Raw genomic sequence first — 19,868 nt, 5'->3', positions numbered from 1 at the left:
GATGGTCATCATGTGTTGCATATGGATAGGTACTATTAGAGATCGGGTGTTCATGGGCCCATTGTTCATTAGAACTTCATGACTGCTTATAATCGCATAGAGCAAGGATCAGTGTTTGTTTATTTTAGGACTGGCACCATTGGCATTATTATTTTCTATCCTGTACCTAGAGAGTTGATATGGACCCCTTTCTATGTATGTGTACATTGCAACTATTGATGGCATAATTAAGTACTGCTTATATGATATAAACAGCACATATGTACATTTCTTTTCAGAGAAACCCATCACGATTTTCCTCTAATTGTCTGGGTCCTCCTTTATATTTAGACCACATACATCGCCCAGGGATATTATTCCTATAATTGTGGTTTATAGGATTTGCTGCATGTTCAATGTGTAAATTGTTGCTCGGGATGTTTTTTGCACTGTTGATTGGATTTTAAATGTTTTTAACATTGTGCTAAGTTGTGCAATAAACCTTTGTATATCATAATATATCTGGTGTGCACATCCTTATGTAGTGTCTTTCTCTCCCCATTTTCACAAACTTTTACATCAGCCCATTTTCCTTTTAGTAATTTTTTTTTTTGTTGCTTAAAATACAAAGGAAATGTGTCCTCTTTAACTTTAGCCATTTTTGAGAACATTTCATCTTCAACTTGCTTAACTGTTAACAATAACAGTAATTTTGACCATTGGTGCCCAAACATTTAAATGCCACTATATGGAAACAAGGAATAAAGAAATATGTGTGAAGCAAAGAAGAATCTAAGTTTTTCACCTCTTTGGCATTCTTTTAAGCAGCTTCAACAGTTAGATCGTCACCTTGAATGGCTTTCCAACAGTCTTGAAAGAGTTCCGAGAGGTGCTGAGCATTTTTTGCTGCTTTGCCTTCACTTTGTTGTCCAACTCATCACAAGCCGTGTCAGTTGAATTGAGGTTGGGTGATTGTGGAACCCATGTCATTAGATGTAGTACCCCTTACCTCTCCTTTTGGCTCATGTAGCCGATATATCAAAGGAAAAAAAGAAATACTATAATTATATAAAAGGAAGTGTGTTTTGCAGAGAAAATGTTTTTGTTTTTCATTGTAGTCCAGTTTGGATAATAATGGGCTTCTTCACATATCTATCCCACAGAGGCTCTGGCATTCAGCTGCTTTACAGAACTCATGAAGAGGATGAACCAGAACTTTCCCCATGGAGGTGCTATGGATACACACTTTGCCAACATGAGGTCTCTTATACAGGTAAACTGAAGCCATTATCTAAAATTTCATAGGAACAGCAAATGATACAACTAGTTAAGTGGCTTATTTATTTAGTGTGTATACAGCATGTGAGGTTTTTAGTCTAGAGGACCTGTGCAGCTTTGCATTATACGAATAACCTACTGATTTTAGGAGACTGCTGTGTATTGCTTAATTACCCAAGTGGTGGAACTGTATGAAAACTGAACACTTACTGGCTGGTTTTCCTACAGATTACAGTGGTGTTCTAGAGTGTTATGGTAGTATGCATTTGTTTCTAGCTCCAAAAGGACCCGTTTCATCAAGATAGGCATTGTTCACCCGGTCTTGATGAGGAGATGGGCTGGAGTCAGATGCTCCTGATTCCTTTTCATGAATCAGGAGTGCCAGACAAGGGGCATACACCTCCGCGTGTTCCTCACCACAAATTTTACTCCAGCCCCTCGTGAAGTTGAGGAGCTGTGCTCATCACGGACTTGTCCCACCCCAGCTCTTGTTCAGCTCGGAGGTCGGAGCACCACACTGGACAAGCAGTGGATACATCCAGCCAAAGGGTTAACTCCAATTTCACCCGATCTGCAGGGACAGGGGGAGTGGTACTTCAGCCCAGGGGGGTGGCTTCACCCCCCTGTGGCTACGATCGCTCTGATTGGCTGTTGAAAGTGAAACAGCCAATCAGAGCGATTTGTAATATTTCACCTATGAAAACTGGTGAAGTATTACAATCCAGCCATGGCCGATGCTGCAATATCATCGGCCATGGCTGGAAACCCTGATCTTCCCCCCACCACTGCCACCGATCTCCTCCCCAGTCCTCCGTTCTGTCCCGTACTCCCCTCCATCCGCCTGTCTGCTCCCCTTGTCCTCCGATCCCACCCCCTGTCCTCCGATCCCACCCCCTGTCCTCCGATCCCACCCCCGTGCTCCGATTTCCCCCCCCCCGTGCTCCAATCCCCCCCTCATACTTACCAAGCCTCCCGGTGTCCGTCTGCTCCATGGTCGCCGCCATCTTCCGGCCGGCAAATTCGTTCCAGGTACATTTTGATCACTGTGATGAAACCTGTCACAGTGATCAAAATAAAAAAAATAGTAAATGAACCCCCCTCCTTTATCACCCCCATAGGTAGGGACAATAATAAAATAAAGAAAATATATTTACTTTTATTTTTCCACTAGGGTTAGGGTTAGGGCTAGGGTTAGGGTTAGAATTAGGGTTAGGGTTAGAATTAGGCTATGTGCACACTGTGCGGATTTGGCTGCGGATCCGCGGCGGATTGGCCGCTGCGGATTCGTAGCAGTTTTCCATCACCTTTACAGTACCTTGTAAACCTATGGAAAACCAAATCCGCTGTGCCAATGGTGCGGAAAATACAGCGCGGAAACGCTGCATTGTATTTTCCGCAGCATGTCAATTCTTTGTGCGGATTCTGCAGCGTTTTACACCTGTGACACAATAGGATTCCGCATGTGAAATCCGCACAAAAAACACTGGAAATCCGCGGTAAATCCGCAGGTAAAACGCAGTGCCTTTTACCTGCGGATTTAGGCACATCAGGGGCTCTGCAAACGCAACGTCACGCCCGCAGACCATTCCATCAAAGTCTGCATTTCAAAACGTCACTACTTCCATTCTGAGCCCCGTCGTGTGCCCAAACAGTGGTTTACCCCCACATTTGGGGTACCAGCATATTCAGGACAATCTGGGCAGCAACTGTTGGGGTCCAATTTCTCCTGTTACCCTTGTGAAAATAAAAAATTGCTTGCTAAAACATAATTTTTGAGGAAAGAAAAATGATTTTTTATTTTCACGGCTCTGCGTTATAAACTTCTGTGAAGCACTTGGGGGTTTAAAGTGGTCACCGCACATCTAGATTAGTTCCATAGGATGTCTAGTTTCCAAAATGGGGTCACATGTGGGGGATCTCCAATGTTTAGGCACACAGGGGCTCTCCAAACGCGACATGGTGTCCGCTAATGATTGGAGCTAATTTTTCATTCAAAAAGTAAAATGGCGCGCCTTCCCTTCTGAGCCCTGCCGTGTGCCCAAACAGTGGTTTACCCCCACATGTGAGGTATCGGTGTACTCAGGAGAAATTGCCCAACACATTTTAGGATCCATTTTATCCTGTTGCCCATGTGGAAATGAACAAATTGAGGCTAAAAGAAATTTTTTGTGAAAAAAAAAGTACTTTTTCATTTTTACGGATCAATTTGTGAAGCACCTGGGGGTTCAAAGTGCTCACTATGCATCTAGATAAGTTCCTTGGGGGGTCTAGTTTCCAAAATGGGGTCACTTGTCGGGGAGTTCCAATGTTTAGGCACACAGGGGCTCTCCAAACGCGACATGGTGTCCGCTAAAGATTGGAACCAATTTTTCATTGAAAAAGTCAAATGGCGCTCCTTCCCTACCGAGCCCTGTCGTGCGCCCAAACAGTGGTTCCCCCCACATATGGGGTATCGGCATACTCAGGACAAATTGTCCAATAACTTTTGGGGTCCAGTTTCTCTTTTTACCCTTGGGAAAATAAAAAAAATGTTGCTAAAAGATCATTTTTGTGACTAAAAAGTTAAATGTTCATTTTTTCCTTCCATGTTGCTTCTGCTGCTGTGAAGCACCTGAAGGGTTAATAAACTTCTTGAATGTGGTTTTGAGTACCTTGAGGGGTGCAGTTTTTAGAATGGTGTCATTTTTGGGTATTTTCAGCCATGTAGACCCCTCAAACTGACTTCAAATGTGAGGTGGTCCCTAAAAAAAATGGTTTTGTAAATTTCGTTGTAAAAATGAGAAATCGCTGGTCAACTTTTAACCCTTATAACTTCTTAGCAAAAAAAAATTTTGTTTCCAAAATTGTGCTGATGTAAAGTAGACATGTGGGTAATGTTATTTATTAACTATTTTGTGTCATATAACTCTCTCTTAACAGAATAAAAATTAAAAATTTGAAAATTGCTAAATTTTCAAAATTTTCGCCATATTTCCATATTTTTCACAAATAAATGCAAAAATTATCGACTTAAATTTACCACTATCATGAAGCCCAATATGTCACGAAAAAACAGTCTCAGAACCGCTAGGATCCGTTGAAGCGTTCCTGAGTTATTACCTCATAAAGGGACACTGGTCAGAATTGCAAAAAACGGCCAGGTCATTAAGGTCAAAATAGGCTGGGTCATGAAGGGGTTAAATTTCACTGCATCTACATTCTGTGTGTGCCAAGTTTATCTGTCAAACTAACACGGTTTGGCACCTACTTGAGCACCACTAATTAGTAGTGCCTACGTTATCGTTTTCTATAAAATCATGTAAGACTGATCAGATTTTACAAATTTGGCCTGGTCTTTAAGGTCAAAATTCCCCCAGTCACTAAGTATGCATGTATAGAAAACAAGTGATTCTGGACACATTGTTCAGTCACTCTACCCATTTACATTACACAATTATCGTGATCGTTAGGTCGTTAGTGTTAGCATCTGACAGATTATTGGCCAGTGTAAATGAGTCCTAAGGAAGGATAGACACATTATACACTTTGATAAAGCTCTGTATGCATCTTTTTTCTTATTCCCTTGTCTCTGATTTTGTACTTCTACATTTCCTGGAGCCTGTAAAAAAATTACATTTTTATGTCAATTCGACCCAATTCATCCAACCATATTACTACTGTATTGCAAAAGTACCAGTTGCACATTTTGAATGTATATATTATATTAGCAATACTTATAGAAGAAAAATGAAGATGTGGCACTCACCAAGTTGTGTTGCAATCAAAGTCCTTTATTTTCCCATATCATGGGGTGAGGACATTATTCGGAGACAGCAGATGCAGACGAGGGTGCACAGTGACGAAGTTGGACGACGGCCGTTTCGCGCCGACTGCGTTTCAATTGGTCCAGGTGCGAAACCGCCGTCTTCCAACTTCGTCACCGTGCACCCTCGTCTGCCGTCTCCGAATAATGTCCTATGTACCCATAATACTCTTATACTGTAATTTTTTTCATTGTTATTTTATTTTTTGTCAAAATAAACTTTGTATTGATTTTTTAGCATATTTGACTCTGGTTCTCCTTGTTAACCATATTACTGCTCTGTACTATTTTGCAGCCTCTGTTTTTGAAGTATATGGAGCCCCTACTGTTTCACTATATGCTTTCTGTTTGATACATGACTTATTACATTAAATGTAGCCTGCCTTTGTCCACGATTTAAATGGACCAGCAGTGCATATGTGTGCTCCATTCATTCTTTATGATACTGCCAGAGATAACTAAGCTATCTTTGGCAGTCCCTTAGAAAATTAATAGAGCTAACGTTGAGAATGCACACTTCCGCTCCATTTAAACGAGAGTAAAAAATTCCCCATTTTGGCAGTCGGTTGGGGTCTCAGTGGTCATACCCCTTGCAATTAAAAATCTATAGCCTATCATGTGGAGAGATAACTCTTATTATTGAAAAACCTCCATAATAGTCACTAATTTTTCTCTGTTAATTAACTTCCATTTATTCCTTCATCATATGGCACTACCTAGGCAGATCATATAAGATATATTTATATATAAAATTTAAAAAGAAAAGATTAATTTGTATGTTCTCCCTGTGTTTCCTGGAGTTTCCTCTGTTTATTCTGGTTTCCTCCCATTCTCCAGACATACTGATAGGCAATTTAGATTGTGAGCCCCAATGGGGACAGTGATTATAATGTCTAAAGCGCTGTGGAATTAATGGTGCTATATACATGAGTGAAATAAATAAAACCAATAAATACTAAGCAAACTATATCCCTATCCTAGGGTCCCATCTCTATCCTTGAATGCATGGCTCCATCCCTTTCCTTGAATACATGGCTCCATCCCTCCCTATCCTTGAAAGCATGGTCCAATCCCTATCGTTGTATGCATGGCTCCATCCCTATCCTTGAATGCATGGTTCAATCCCTATCCTTGTTTGCATGGCTCCATCACTATCCTTGTATGCATGGCTCCATCCCTATCCTTGTATGCATGGCTCCATCCCTATCCTTGTATGCAAGGCCCAGTCCCTATCCTTGCATGCATGGCTCCATCCATATCCTTTGTGACAGAGTCACTGGCTTTGTAGAGGAAGGGAGCGGACGACATTGCCAGGTGCCTGCAGGTTGAGACCTGCGGAGAAAAGGACTCTGTTGCAATTTATTTATTTTGTTTTTCCGTTAAGCCAGAAAGGCTTTGTTTTGTGAACCCCGCCTTGGTGTATGCTGACTCCAATAAACCAGCAGGTGCTTCACCACCAAATTGTTCCTGTTTCTACCTGAGGAAGCAGTTAAACATGTCAGCTACTCTCACCTTGTATGCATGGCCCCATTCCTATCCTTGTGTGCATGGTTGCATCCCTATCCTTGAATGCATGGCTCTATCCCTATCCTTGTATGCATGGCCCCATCCCTATCCGTGTATGCATGGCCCCATCCCTATCCGTGTATGCATGGCCCCATCCCTATCCGTGTATGCATGACCCCATCCTTATTCTGGTATAATTGGCCCCCATCAAAAAACATAAAAAACCAAACCATTATACTTACCTTCCTACGCTCCCTCAACACGTCTTGTTCCGGTGCCAGGAGCTGCTTTATGTTCATAAGCAGTGCATGGCAGGGACGTCATACGCTGCTCACAAGCAGAGCACAGCTACCGGAATACTCACCGCTCCCCACGCTGGAACTATGGGCGTGGAAGTCAGTGAGTATTAAGTAGCGCGCACAGTGTGAGCCGCCGGGCGGGCACATGTGCTGCTAATTAATAGAAATGAATATTCACCTCTCTCCACGCCCATGGGAGTGGAGAGAGGTGAATATTTATTTCTCTTGAGTAGCGGGCATGCATGACCGCCCTGCAGCTGCAGGAGCCAGCTTCTGTGGTTGACACTGTAAGCACTCTTATAGGGAAATGAATATTCATTGTCAGTGCAGTGAATATTCATTTCTCTTTAGCAGCTGGAACAGGAGTTAGCCGCAGCAGCCTGGTCCTGCCTCCTGTGACCCGCTGCTCCACCGCTGCCTCTCCCCCTCCATCTTCTGGACACATCACTCGAATACAAGCCAAGGGGGGGGCGTTTTCAGCACCAAAAAATGTGCTGAAAAACTCAGCTTATACTCGAGTATATAAGTTATATCAAAAGAATGCTAGGTATACTTTAAATACACATGACATTTTTTTCAGTCTGTTGATGTTCCACATATGCATGCATCACATTGTTGTTTGAGTCGTTTTATTATTTGCGTTTTCCGACTAACTTTTTTTATTTTATTAGATTTTGGATTCTGAGCTCTTTGAACTTATGCATCAAAATGGTGACTATACTCACTTCTACTTCTGTTACCGCTGGTTTCTTCTAGACTTCAAAAGAGGTGAGCAATGAACACAAATACACAATATAAATCAGCTCATTACATCAGTGCACACAAAAGTAATCAGAGATCAGGATAATGTTTATGGCTGTCTATAATTATCTGCATCTGTTTCACAGAATTGGTGTACGATGATGTATTCTCAGTTTGGGAAACCATCTGGGCTGCTAAGCAAGTGTCATCTTCTCACTTTGTCCTCTTCATTGCCTTGGCTCTGGTGGAAGTTTATCGTGATATTATCCTGGAAAATAATATGGACTTTACTGATATAATAAAGTTCTTTAATGGCAAGTAATATTAATTTTATTTACACTGTATGTTATAAGCTATCCGAACAGCCAAGTAGATTGTACACTAAGTAATGTGGCCGTTTGGGATGTTATTATAAATAATAGAATTGCCATGGGTGGACAGACACATGAATATTTGGGGCTAGGACAGCCTCTTTTATAATAGTGCATCTATTTATTTAGTGAACATATAATACATATACATATTGTAGATAATCATTTCTTCCCAAATTCGCATGACTCAAATATCCAAAATGTTACTTGTTCAGTCAATTACAGATAATGATGGAATATTTAATGAAACCTATTTCCTATTTAATATTGTTTGGGCAACTCTTTGCCATGTAGAGAGACTTTTTTTTTAAATCGGTACTCCTGGACTGAAATTCCTTTTCACAAAGCAGTTGACACATTCTGTTTTACACAATATATTTCTTACAAAGGTATTTCTTACAAATTACAGTGCCTATACCTCATATTTCGCTCATATTACACTATTGCCTAGTTCTGCTTTGTGAAGTCATTCGCCTCCACCTGCATGTTTCATAAAGGGGATTACAGATGTGTTCAAAATGTATTGGCACCCGTGATTATGTAGCACCCCTTGTGTAGTATATCCTGAAATAAAGCTTTTAGTATAAATGCTCGGTTATATTTGAACGCTTCCGATGGATCCCAAAAAAGCACAAAAGTATAAACTTGGCAGAAAAAAGATTATAAAATTGCAAACAATAACAGGACACGATTACTGTTAGCCTTTGTTTAGTTTGAAACAAAGGGCAAAATTAAACTAACCTGTGATTAGTTCCAAATTAGACTTTCCTGTCTCCACTTTGTCAGTGTTTTCATTATTTTAATATTCCTATGAATAGTGGCATTAAGGATTAAAGGGGTTCACTTAGATAAGAAAATAGTTAAATAACAAAGTAATTACATTTAAATTCCTAAGTAACTTTAATTAGCAAATCACATTCACTTTGACTAGGGAGGTTATCGCTATAGTACTGTAAAATACCCACCATTCTGGTACACTACATTGTAGTGATGAGTGAACATAGCCGGATAACGTGTTATCCGAGCATGCTAGGGTGTTATCCGAGTATCTTTGGTGTGCTCGAATAATATGTTCGAGTTCCTTCGGCTGCCTGTTATGAAAGCCCCGCATGTGTTGTGGCTTTCTAACAGCTGCAAAATATATAGCCGCAGGGACTCAAACATATTATTCCAGCACGCCCAAGATACTAGGATGATACCCAAGCGTGCACGGATAGCATGTTATCCGAGCAAGCTCGCTCATCACAACTGGAATGTTAATAGCACAGGTGCCTGTGAGCATGTGCAGTAGGAAGCTCTGCCTCCTTCTCTTATCTTTAAGATGATGTACTTCCAATGGATATCCTGTTCCAATGCTATAGCTATCAGGGGAGCTGAAGTAAAAAGAGGCTGTTGACACATCTGTCCACCATGTCTTTCTGAATGCTGATATGACCTGTTGATAGTTTGAAGCTATGTGCCCACGTTGCGGATTTCTGTGCGGATTTTTTCCGCTCAGTTTTTTAAAAAGCCGCAGGTAAAACGCACTGCGGAAAATAAACCTTTCCATAGGTTTACATGGTACTGTAAACCGGATGGGAAAACTGCTGCGAATCCGCAGCGGCCAATTCGCTGCGGATCCGCAGGCAAGTCCTCAACATGTGCACATACCCTGACACTTCTTGGTTATTGTTATCTCCAGGTTACAGTAGAGCAGCTTCCTACTGCACATGCTCACTGGTATTTGTCCAATTAAAATTTAAGAACAGGTCTTTACTAGTGTGGGTAAACGTAAAGCCACTTATTGTACTATAGTCAGAGTCGTAGCTAGGGTTTTGGATCAGGGGGCGAAGCTTCCTAACCAGGTAACCTTGATTACAACTGGGTGACGCCCCCTAATAGTGGAGGAGAACCTCTGCAGATGACCGCGCTGTTGCTGAAAATAATCTCTATACCAAGAGCAACATTGACATTACCGCCATATGGTCAGTGGTAAATACCAGCCCTGCAGAGCATATAACAGATCACGAGTTTAGGCGAAAAGGGGTGCACTATTTGTTCATACAATGACAATGGCAGAGGGGTGCAATACCTAGTCTATACATAGCAATATGTGAAACAAGAAAAAGGTAGACTAATATGGTATGCACAACCACAACTATTATAAAAGTATCAAAACACCTTTATTAACACCTCGCAAATATACATAAAAACATTTAAAACATAGTACCAGAATCAGTACAAAAAATCACACCCCAAAGTTTGAGCCCCCTATACTCGCAAAAAATAATCATAACAAATAATATTGTATATGCATTAAACCCTGTATGCACAAAAGCACCAACCCTACATGTAGTCCCTATTTGGGCTGAATCACATGAGCTATGTATACCCACTGCAAAAATGTTCCTGGCAGCTCAAAACCAAGAAATGGATATCCTTAGAACAATATATAAGCAGTCCCCAAGGCAAAGGCAATATATGTGATTCAAAAGGATACAACCTGATTAGTGGCTAGTAGTAAATCAAAGTCCAAGGCATCCTATTCCTGGCATCACTGGATAAGCAGAATGGACCATGAGAGTGTAACAGGGATATATAGGACAGGACTCCAAAAGGAATATCAATTCCTTATCAAAAGGGAGAAAAGCCAGGCATAATAGCCCCGAAGTGTGGGGGAGTGTGGAGAGAACAGGCTCCAGTAGGCAGCCAGTACAGTATAATGCACCCCCATTAGGCAGCCAGTACAGTATAATGCACCCCCATTAGGCAGCCAGTACAGTATAATACACCCCCATTAGGCAGCCAGTACAGTATGATGCACCCGATTAAAAAAAAAAAAAAAATCCAATACTCACCTTTCTTCCTCCTTGTTCCCGTGGTGCTCTGAGCACCCGCTCGTCTCCAGACAGCAACGATGTCATCGCGACCCCCTGTCAGTGTCAGCAGGGTACAAAATTACTTTGGATTTTTAATCCCAGTTTATTAAGGACAAACTCACAATTTTTATCTTCTCTGTCAGCACTACTATTTTGGAACCATTCCTTCAATTTGATATTCGTGAAGAATTTTTCCAAGTAAACTTGCAGCCTAAACCAATCCATATGTGAACATGGGCTAAAAGATAGTCCTTTACTAAGAATGGAAATTTGTGAGTCAGTCAGTACCTTATTTGAGATGTTCAATACTAATTCTGTTCTTTTCTCTTCTGTGTTGCTAGCCTCTGTGGTTGTGTCCTGTGTTTCTTGTATTTTTTTTTTTTTTTTTTTTTTTTTTGTCGGTGGTGTCGCCTGCCCCCTCTCCTTTTTCTAACTCTGCCGTCCCTTTCTCGATATCTGAAAAAAGCATAGTTATTAATAACAGTCAATCATCAGAAACTAGATTTTCACTAGTTTTTGTATAACTTCTTCTTCTCCACATAGTTTTGGCTCCATCTTTTTGCCAAGCATACACATTTCCTGAGTCATAGTCCAAGATGGCACCTAGATGTCAGCAATGATACAGTGCGCAGGCGCTGTATGGGAAATTGACACACATTGATCTACATTGATTGAAAGCGTCTTCTGACGTAATGAGACATTAGCACATGCGCAGTAGAGATCTTTGCACGCCGAATGTGGCGAAGTAGCATCCTCCATGTGTTTTGTTGTGACCCCAACAGGGTGCGTTTTTTTCATATATATTTAAGCACAGCTGCACTTTATTAACAATATGTACCAAATGATTGTCCTGTTCACACTGTATCACGCACTTTATGCAAAGGGCACTTTTTAAGAATAGTCTCATTACGCTGCACATTGGATTTATGAACGTAATGTAAAATTGTAAGCTTTTATAAGCTATTCTTAAGCACTTTTTGTAAAGATTATGAGCAATTAACGCATGTATTTGTACACTCTGTTGTAATTGATTCACTTCTTGAGAAAGGCTCAACCGGAGCCAAAACGTCGCCTGCCATGTGGGTCTGAATTAAACCACAGTTTTTCACCTTAAAAAAGGAGTGCTGCCTTCTTTTTCTATTTTTATTGGATCTTTTTGCTTAATGGATTGATTGCAGTGAAGGCCTGTGCACCCGACAGTAGATACTGTGCTGTTCCGTTTTTATAGTTCTATCCATCTATAAATCTATCCATCTATAGATCTATCTACAAAAAGACTGACCAGCACCTCCTAAGTGTGAACATGTGCCAGCTTCCAGACTGCATTATGTAGAAAAAAGAAAGCACAGCAGCACTATGTATAAGATTAGGTCATGTGAAAACACAGAAAGACATTAATAACATAATCTAGATTTTACTACTCAAAATTTTTTTTTAAAACTTACGGAAATGAATGAAAATAAAGGTTCTTAGCACATAAATTGGCCAATTCATGTATGCCCATCAACCACAGCAAGGAGAAAGCATGTACAGTAGAGTAGGACCCATCAGAGGGAGGTCACCTTGCCGTGGTTGATGGGCATACATGAAGTGGCATATGGAAGAAGGTGCTCTGATCAGATGAAACCAAAATCGAACTTTTTGGCAACAATGCCAAACAATATGTTTGGCATGAAGGCAACACAGCTCATCACCCTGAACACACCATTCCCACTGTCAAACATGGTGGTGGCAGCATCATGGTTTGGGCCTGCTTTTCTTCAGCAGGGACAGGGAAGATGAGCCAAATACAGGACCATTCTTAAAGAAATCCTGTTGGAGTCTGCAAAAGACCCGAGACTGAGACGGAGATGTGTCTTCCAACAAGACAATGATCCCAAACATAAAGCAAAATCTACAATGGAATGGTTCACAAATAAACGTATCCAGGTGTTAGAATAGCCAAGTCAAAGTTCAGACCTCAGTCCAATCGAGAATCTGTGGAAAGAGCTTAAAACTGCTGTTCACAAACGATCTCCATCAAACCTCACTGAGCTCAAGCTGTTTGCCAAGGAAGAATGGGCAAGAATTTCAGTCTCTCGATGTACAAAACTGATAGAGACATACCCCAAGCGACTTGCAGCTGTAATCGCAGCAAAAGGTGGCGCAACAAAGTATTAAGTAGAAAAAGACGAAAGAGACATGCATATATGCAGGGATCAACAAGAAAAGTTAACAAATTTTATTTATCCAAAGTTTTTGAACCACACAAATAACAATTTAAAAACATTTAAAACCCACAAAACACAAAATATACCCAAAAACACAATATGGGGACAGAATAGAAAGCATGGGTACGGTCCATCATATTACCTCATAAACAGTATAATATATGCTCAAACCTATAGAAGATTGGTACCCAATATAGATACAGAAAGTGCAAAGTGCAGTCTCTGTAACAGCCCATGAGGAAAAAATAGGTAACCTGAACGCAACAAGAGCAATTAATACCGTAATAATAAAAGCATCATAGCTAAAGTTGTCACTATTGCTCAATGTGCAAAATGCCTCTCCAGACAGGTTTAGGATAAACACCAAGTAAACATGCTCACATCATGCAAGTCGCTGGAGAAATGGATGGTCAAAGACCGGCTCCCATGTAAGGCTAGATTCACATTGCGTTTATGGGTTAACGCTAACGGACTGCGTTGCACGGCGAAATTGTCGCAATTAACGCCGTGCAACGGGTCCGTTAGCGCACCCATTGACAGCAATGTGATTTGTCTCTGTAGCGCATCGCTAGCGCATGCCATTTTCGGCACGCTCTAGCGATGTGCCGTTCTTTTGTGATGGACCTCGGACGCTGCTTGCAGCGTCTGAAGTGCGTCCGAGGTCCGGTCCGCGATCTGCGCTAGCAGGAACGATGAACGCGAACCCTAAAGAAACATTGCGTTAGCGCAATCCGCTAGCGCTATGCGCTTAACGGATTGCCCTAACGCAATGTGAACCTAGCCTAACCCATCCAAATTTAAAATAACCAATAAATTTTGTTCAACTTCGCAATTGTGTTCCGCTTGTTGTTGATTCTTCACCAAAAATTTACATTTGTTATCTTTATGCTTGAAGCATGATATGTGGGAAAAGGTTGAAAAGTTCCAGGGGGCCGAATACTTTCGCAAGGCACTGTAAATAAAGACACACAGACACAAACACACACAAAATCTGCGTTATTAAACGCAATATCTGTTTAATCTAAAAAAAAAAAAAATTTTGTGGGCTCCCGCACAATTTTCTGTGCCAGAGAGGGAAAGCCGACGGCCGGGGGCCAATGTTTATAGCCTGGGAAGGGGTTAATACTCATGGATCTTCCCAGGCTATGAATATCAGCCCGCAGCTGTATATTTAGCCATTACTGGCTATTAAAATAGGGGGACCCCCCAAAAAAAATTACATGGGGTCCCCCTATAATTTATAGCCAGAAAGGCTATGCAGACAGCTGCTGGCTGATATTCATAGCCTAGAGAGGGGCCATGGATATTGCTTACAAATACCAGCTCCCAGCCGCCCCAGAATTCCGGCACTTAGCCTCTCTCTTCCCACTGCCCTGTAGCGGTGGCATGTGGGGTAATAAGAGGTTAATGTCATCTGTCAATAAGGCACCGACCCATAATCCTATAGTAGTAAAAGTTAAAACAAAAAGAAAAAAGACACAGCCAGAAAAAGGTTTTATAATATTCTTAATTTCACCATACTTATAACCAGACCTAATTCCCCGAAGCCATCGATCACCTGCAAAAAATAAAAATAATAAACCAACCTTATACTCCCTGGTCCGATACAGTCCAATTAATAACGAGTGTCCCAAGACGATCTCCCCTATAGAACAGTGACATCGGGTCACTGCTCTAAAGGTGCTCCAGTGTCACACTGACAGGAGATAATGGCTCCTGCAGTGCATAGCTGAAGAGGTTACCTTAGTTCATTCTTTCGCTTTACGGCAATGCTGCGTGGAAATTTTCTCACACAGCGTTGCCAGTGAGACAATGAACTTAAGTGACCTCTCTCCGGCAGTGGCGGCGGGATATACATCGCGGAGGATTACCTCCGCTGTCAGTTCATCGAAGAGCCCCTGTAGAGCGCTGGCATCGCCCGATGTCACTGTTCTACACGGGAGATCGTTGTGGGACACTCGTTATTAGCTGGACTATGGCGGAAAGGTAAGTATAGGTTGATTTATTATGTTATTTTTATTACAGGAGAATCGAGGGCTTCGGGGACTAGGTGTTTGGTAAGTATGTACTCTATGTTATATGTTGTATGTTATGTGTATGTACTGTATGTTAAATGTTGTATGTTCTGTATGTTTGTTTTTGTTTTTTTTACTACTGAACACAGCCATTGTCTGATGGGACTACTTTCCCATCATCGGCAATGCTGTCTCTGAGCATTCATTGCCAGATGGGAGCAGTAGTCCTATCAGACAATTGCTGCTTACACAGACCCACACACACACAGGGACACACGCACAGACACGCACACACACAGGGGCACACACAAACACGTAGACCCCTGTACACAATATACACGCACATAGCTCCACCGACGCTCTGCCCTCACACTCCCTCCTCCCGATATGCAATTCATCCACAGCAAAACCACGGATCTTTTTTACATCTGCGGGTTTGCTGCGGATGTGCCTGACTCAATGGAAGTCAATGGGTGCAGAAACGCTGCAGATCCACCAAAAGAATTGACATGATGCGGGAAAAAAAGCCGCCATTTTTTTCGCAGCATGTGCACAACAAATGTCAATTTCACATAGACTAACATTGGCTGTGCACTGCACTGCGGATTTGATGCAGCCAAAAATGCCGCAAAAACGCATCAAAATCCACAACGTTCACATAGCCTTGGTGTTGAGAATAGGTCATCACTATAATAATAGTGGAAAAGCACTTTACTATTTTGTACTGTACTGTTGAAGGAAAAGATAGAACTGTGCAGCTGGGAATATCGTTACGAATAGCCTTATGCCTGAACGTTAAAGTGAATTTGGCAGCAGATTTTGGTTATGGAATCTGAGAGCATGATGTTTTGGCAAAGAGCTTGAGCGATGTATCACTTACTGGACTGCTGGCTGCAATTTTGATACAATCCCTGTTTTCTCTGCTGTAGATCTAGCAGTGATCAAAATGTTGAGGTCTGTATATCCAAGCCTACACACCTTATTAGCTGCTTTCTGCTCACACTGTACATTAGTGATAAACTGTCAGTCAGTGGTGGGGCAGGGTTAAACCGATTAGCTGGACTTCCTGGCATGCGACCCTTATTTCTCTAGTTATAATCTCCTGCTGATAAAGCAAAATATTTTATTGAAACTTCAGCACATGACCTAGTTAGTGACACATCCCTGGAATCGGGCTCTCTGCCCCTACATTATGCTTCTGTCAGATTTAATAGTAAACTTCTGCTCAAAGATTCTCCTTAAGGAGGTGATAAGGGGTGGTGTAGTTGTCAGCAGGCTCAGAGTATACAATGCAAACTGTCACGATTCCTTCACTCAGTGAGTGATTGTTACTTTGTCCTATGGAAACTGGGTCATTCTGCGCTGTCAGTGTTTTGATTGACAGCTTGGCTATCCAGTCTTGTGATGGGCATTCTTAGCTGTCAGTGCCTTGATTGATGGCTCGGCTGTCCATTCTGTGACTGGGAGGTGCTGGACTTTCTCCTGGTGTTCTGTGTTCAGGAGATGGCCCAAGCTATTTAACTGAGCTGTCTGCCCCTGATCCCAGCCAGATGTAGCTTGTGCTTACTGGTGAGTGTTTGTCTGAATCTGGTGTGCTGAGTTCTGATCTTCTGCTGCCTGACCCTTTGAACCGTGTACTGACTATCCCTTTGTCTTTTCCTTTTGCTTTGGTGTGCTATCTCCTGGTATTTTGATCCTTGGACCATGACCTGACTGACGCCTTTGTCTTTTACCTTGGTTATCTATGTGCTCTCTTGGTACTGACCCCGGAACTTCTGACTTCTCTGCCTCACGGTCTCTCCGTGGGTAGTGACTAGCATCACACACACACTTTTTAGCAACATCTTTTTTTTTTTTATAAAGTGTCCACAATATATGATATATGTGGTACTTTGATTACTGAGCCATCTCTGCTTGAAAATATTATCTATATTCTAAGGCTCAAACTTGTTTTCCATCCTTGCGCAGCTAACAGTTTGCTCCAATGTCCAATTATTAATTAAAATAACTACATAAGTAAAATAATTAACACAGATGGCACAGCTGAAACATACCAGAAACTTCCCTCTGATCTGTTGACCAAAAGGTGTACCTGGAACTTTCCATCACACAATAAATTGATACATTTGTTTATAACTATAATGTAAATGCAAGTCTTTCATCTTTACATTTTTGTTTTTTAGAAATGGCAGAGAGACACAACATAAAGCATATCCTGAAGCTTGCCCGAGATCTTGTGTACAAGGTCCAGACACTGATCGAGAACAAGTAAAGGGGCCTCTTCTAAGAAGCACAGTCACATCCACCACAGCATGAAATCTCCCACTGTCATGGAGCCCTGGAAATCATTTGTTCAGCAATGCAATCAAGTCCCATCAGAAGTGAAAGGGTTATAAAATATCTTAATGGCCAGTTTATTTACGTTAATAAGTGCCAGGAACTGAAGCCAGTTCTAGTAGCAGAGGAAACCGCTACTGAAAGAAAGGGTTTCCCGTTATTTCCTTATTTAGTTTCTTTTTTTTTTTTTCCATTTGGCCTTGTTAGTTTATTGTTAAACCAAAGAACTCAATACAAGGTTGATCTTGATTTCAGAAACCCTTCATATAAATAGGTGAGTGTGAATGTGCTAGTGATCCTTGTTAAAATATGATTTTAATTGGATTACAGTTTATAGATATCAAGATCCAGATTTCTGTAGTTACATGTTAGCACAAACAGAGCAGATTATTTTTCATATCCAGTGATTATGAGTAAACTCATTACCTGCCAGGAGCAGCTACTTTCTACTGTATGCAAATTCCCCAAAGTTGGGCTTGTGTTTTTCCTGTCTGGAGTTTCTGGTTAGACATTTATTACGAAATTTACTTCCTACTATTTGACTGCACAGCTTTATCATTGCAGGGACTATTTATAGGCACAATCTATTGGAGTTTAGCAGAGAAAATGTATAAATGTATATTGATATTATTTATTTTTTATTGAATCTATTATTTTACATCTTTTATGTTGTGGAATTTACAGTGAGAATGATTGCAGTTACTAATACCTTGTCAGTTGCGTAATGCTTCTTAAGACCCTTTTTGCACAGCTACACTACTATTGTCCTGTAGATACAGACAGCAAAGTCCCTTTTCTACACTAATTAGGATGAGATGCATTTTAGCAACAGGGAGATTCGATGTGCAAGGCAAGTAACATTCAAGGTTATGTTAAGCAGATCAAATCTGATAAAACCTTACAATGCAGAGACTCATTTGAAATATGGATTAATGATTATCTTCATGTAAAACAATTTACAAAACTTTGATATGGTTGTAAAATATAGAGAAGCTGAATTCCAGCAAGTCTGTATTTACACTGGTCGAACATGGCCATTAAGCGAACGCTGATCGGCTCTATACAAACTGATCTGCAGTCATTTAAGGACACCCACACATCAGGATCCGTACAACAGGCCACCTGTGCTTCATGGATAGAATTTCAATATTATCGCAGCTTGTCTCCTGTTTACACAGGGCGATGTGCTGGCGAGAACAATGATTTCTAAACAAGATTACAAATCATTTCACCCCATAAATGAGCATGTTGCTCAATTGTCAAGTGATTGGGCGCCTGCTAAGAATGCTTTTTCCAATTTTCAGCCAGTGTAAAGGCACTCTAATCCATCTTACTTAGTTCTCTGCCAATATGTCGGACTTCATTGTGTGCAGAATTATTACACAATTTGTATTTTTGATTATTCATTTTATTATTGAACAACTACAGTGCTGTGGGTAAATCCAAAAGGTTAGTAAACCTGAATATTTAAAAAAATAACAGTGAAGTTTTGTCTTACTTAGGAGAATGTCTAAGTGTACAGAACATTTCTGCAAATATAATTGTGCCGAATTATTGTGCTTCTAAATTTTATTATCTCAATAGTTTGTATTCATCCGTTATAGTGAGAATAATAACCAACAACTTAAAATGTATTTCTGGGCACTGACAACCCTGGAGGATAATGGGCTCACTGGTTGCTTCATGTTTGATTCTTCTCAAATCTTTGGCAGTTGATGTGTCTTTTTTTCTTAGCACATTTGTTGCGACCCTGTTGACTATTTCCAACATTTTTGATTGTTCTGTGATCACACCCCAATATATTATTAATTTCAAAAGTGCTACAATTGCATCCCTCTGTAACACTAAGGGTGCTTTCACATTGCGTTCAGTAGCCCCGTCGGGGTTTGCATACAAAACCCCGCAACACTGGATTCGGATCTACACACCGACGGGACAATAGACTGTAATGGTGCTGTCAGAGTGAAAGTGCCCTCTGACATGTATAATTTTCTCGAGTGTACTCCTACTGGAGGTGGACACTCGGACGCAGTCCACTACATCCGAGTGTTCGCCTCGAGTAGAAGTACGCTCCCGAAAATGATGCACATCAGAGTGTGGACGTTCACTCTGCCGGCACTATAACAGTCTATGTTGGCACATACGGTTTGCGAGTGGTTTGGAAGCAAGCCCCGACGAGGCCAAGGAACAAGTGCCTGAATTCAATGTGAAAGCACCATTAACAATTTTTGACTCTTCACAGTCAGTTAAATTAATTTTGGCCCATTTTGCCTGAGGAAAATAAGCAGCCTAATAATTCTGCACACCTTGATGAAGGGTGTTGATATCCTTAGGCCATCCCTTCCTCATTACACAAATATACATTGCCTGATCGGCTTCATCCAATAAGCATTCAGGCTTATATAGCCTGAAGTAGGAAAATCTGCATAAAAATGATGATATGGTCAAAATACTCACTTGCCTAATAGTTGT

General features: G+C 41.1%; 1 protein-coding gene across 1 annotated transcript in view; it reads left to right on the top strand.

The window, feature by feature from the left end:
* Positions 1-19,391, top strand: part of SGSM1 (small G protein signaling modulator 1) — a 331,551-nt gene extending 312,160 nt beyond the window's left edge. The window contains exons 22-25 of the mRNA XM_077295680.1: positions 1,143-1,252; positions 7,536-7,632; positions 7,752-7,919; positions 17,243-19,391. Coding sequence (XP_077151795.1) covers positions 1,143-1,252; positions 7,536-7,632; positions 7,752-7,919; positions 17,243-17,331 — 464 coding nt within the window. The 3' untranslated portion in view covers positions 17,332-19,391. The remainder of the gene's footprint in view (positions 1-1,142; positions 1,253-7,535; positions 7,633-7,751; positions 7,920-17,242) is intronic.
* Positions 19,392-19,868: the final 477 nt, after the last annotated feature.

The sequence above is a fragment of the Ranitomeya variabilis genome, chromosome 1, assembly GCF_051348905.1.
Source record: "Ranitomeya variabilis isolate aRanVar5 chromosome 1, aRanVar5.hap1, whole genome shotgun sequence".
Lineage (NCBI taxonomy): Eukaryota > Metazoa > Chordata > Amphibia > Anura > Dendrobatidae > Ranitomeya > Ranitomeya variabilis.
The sequence above is the reverse complement of the archived record's forward strand: the minus strand, read 5'-3'. Positions and strand labels throughout refer to the sequence as shown.